The 2,500-nt window shown below is 41.6% G+C and overlaps 1 protein-coding gene across 3 annotated transcripts in view; it reads left to right on the top strand.

The window, feature by feature from the left end:
- LOC122261270 (uncharacterized) overlaps positions 1 to 2,066 on the top strand; it is a gene marked incomplete at its 3' end in the record, with an annotated part of 109,598 nt that extends 107,532 nt beyond the window's left edge. For all 3 annotated transcript variants that reach the window (XM_086540528.1, XM_086540526.1, XM_086540527.1), the window contains 3 exon segments: positions 311 to 439; positions 845 to 951; positions 1,924 to 2,066. In XM_086540528.1, the coding sequence (XP_086396654.1) occupies positions 311 to 439; positions 845 to 951; positions 1,924 to 2,066 (379 nt within the window).
- Between the last annotated feature and the right edge of the window lie 434 nt (positions 2,067 to 2,500).

The following is a 2,500-nucleotide window of genomic DNA, read 5'->3' as shown; positions in this document are numbered from 1 at the left end:
GTCCAAAATTAGTGATAAAATTTGAATAAGTTTTGTTCGCAATGTCGCAGAACTTTTGTCCACGACTGTATAGCAAATGATTTCGTAATTTAGGTGTGTAAAAGGAAACGCTTGTCACATATATATTTATTAATATCTACATTTATATCTCTGTTTCTGATTCAAGTCTGGTCGTCATTGATTCCTATTATATTAATTTTCTTATCATCATCAATACAATCACTATTGAAACACCTAACTCCAACACAATCTTAATTGAAGAGGAATCCTCATCAAAATATCTATCCTTAACCACGATTGCCTTTCCCAGGGAGAATTATCAAGACTCCTGGAGCAGCGAGAAGGAATTATTACAGAATTAAGGAAACAAATGCACCACCGGGACAAGACTATACAGGCACAGCGAGTACAGTTCGAAGAGGCTCTTAAGAACACCCAGGTAAGGACAGAACTGTAGCTAAATTACAGGTGGATTTTGTTATTTTTTAAATTATTATTGTTTGTATATTTATTTTTATTAGAATTAGGAACGTTTGGTTTGTGTGGAATTTGATGCTGTTTCTTCGGGTAATGGGATCCTTTTGTGTATATTTATTTCGATCGGTGTTCTAAGATATAGAGATAAAAACTCATGAATAGCGTTTAATGTATCTGCTTTTATCCATATGTTAATTTTCGTCCAGAAAAAGAAGAAAAGAAAAACACTAAAATGACAACAATCACCTTGATTCACCAAGATTAGCATATATTTTCTTTCACATTTTCAGTATCATGTTGGTTTTTAGCCCTCCTCCCCCCCCTCCCCTCTTCTCTCTCTCTCTATCTCTCTCTCTCTCTCCGATAGAACGGCAAACGCGATGGTTCCGCCGGTCGTGTGACGGTATCTGGCGGAGCGAGAGAAGAACTACAGCTGGTTCGTGACGCCATATCCTCTCTCAGGAGTAACTTCAGGTAAGGGCTGAAGTGACTGTTCTTGTTTAAGGTTTGTTTTGTTTTGTTTTTTTGTTGTTGTTGTTTGTTTTTTTTGTGTGTGTATTCTTGATGGGAAGCTTGAATTAAATGAGGTTCTTTCTGGTTGGATTAAGTGATAAACCGCTTTAACAAAGAAAGTCTCTTTAGCCAAAGAATATTCCTTTGACAAAGACAATCCCTTTAACAAAGAAAATACCGCAATATTGATGACACATCCTTAAGCAAACCCCACTAACAAAGAAAAAAAAAAAATTATATTGCTGCTGTTCCAGTTTCAATCTATTGGGAATTTCCGCCGGACCGAAAAATCATCATTCCAAACCCGACTAGAAGGCCACACATCGATGCATTAACAAACAAACCCCTCTTTCGCTAACCTAACAACCCCCGCCCTCTCTCCCCCCCTCCCTCCCCCTCCCCCCTCAACCAACACACCCCCCGACATCCCACCAACCATTATCGCACCGGCCAGAGGCCCGCCGGGCCCTCCGACAACCCCCCCCCTCCCCCCTCCACCACCAACAAACTCACCTTAATCTAATCTAACGCACCTCTCCCCCACCCCCCCTCAACCAACACCCTCCCCACCTCATCCCTCTCCCCCTTTCCCACCTCCCCCCCCTCCCCCCCTCCCACACTCCCAAACCGCACCTCAATCTAATCTAACGCACCTCTCCCCCCACCCACCCTCAACCAACACCCTCCCCTCCTCATCCCCCTCCCCCCCCCCTCCCCCCCCTCCCACACTCCCAAACCGCACCTCAATCTAATCTAACCCACCTCTCCCCCACCCCCCCTCAACCAACACCCTCCCCTCCTCATCCCCCTCCCCCACCCCTCCCCCACCCCTCCACACTCACGATCAAAACGCACCTCAATTCTACACACTCAATCTATCTCTATAAACTAATCTACCCCCCCTCTCTCTCTCTCCCCCCCCCCCACCCGCAGAGAAACGGACCCCAACCAGCACACCCTCGACACCCTAGAACAAGCAATTGCAGTGTTGATCGAGCGAGCCGGAAGTGTCATTGGCGTGAATGCCGTTGGGGACAAGTCGTCGAGGCCTGTTAACGACAAACGCCCTGTTAACGGTGGGTCATTTATTATTATTTTTTTTTAGCAGTGAGTCGTTAGTGTCGTTAGTTTGGTGGTTATTAATGTTTTGGTTGTTTGGTTATTTTGATGATGGTTGGTATGGTTGTTAGTACTGTTGTGGGTGTGTCATTTGGTTATCATTATTATTATTGTTATTATTATTATTATTATTATTATCGGTATAATTATCATTACCATTACTATCATTATTATTATCATCATTACTGTTATTATTATTATTATCATCATTATTCTTATTAATCATTATTTTTGTTATCATTATCATCACTATTATTATCGTTATTATCATCATTATTATTATCATCATCATCATCATTAACATTACTATTATTATTATCATCATCATCATTAACATTACTATTATTATAATCATTATTATCATCATCATTATCATTCGTTTCCTCTTGTT

Source organism: Penaeus japonicus, unplaced genomic scaffold, assembly GCF_977035675.1.
Source record: "Penaeus japonicus unplaced genomic scaffold, GWHDUDI00000001_assembly GWHDUDI00000010, whole genome shotgun sequence".
Classification (NCBI taxonomy): domain Eukaryota; kingdom Metazoa; phylum Arthropoda; class Malacostraca; order Decapoda; family Penaeidae; genus Penaeus; species Penaeus japonicus.
Note: the sequence above shows the minus strand (reverse complement) of the source record. Positions and strands in the feature narration are given on the sequence as shown.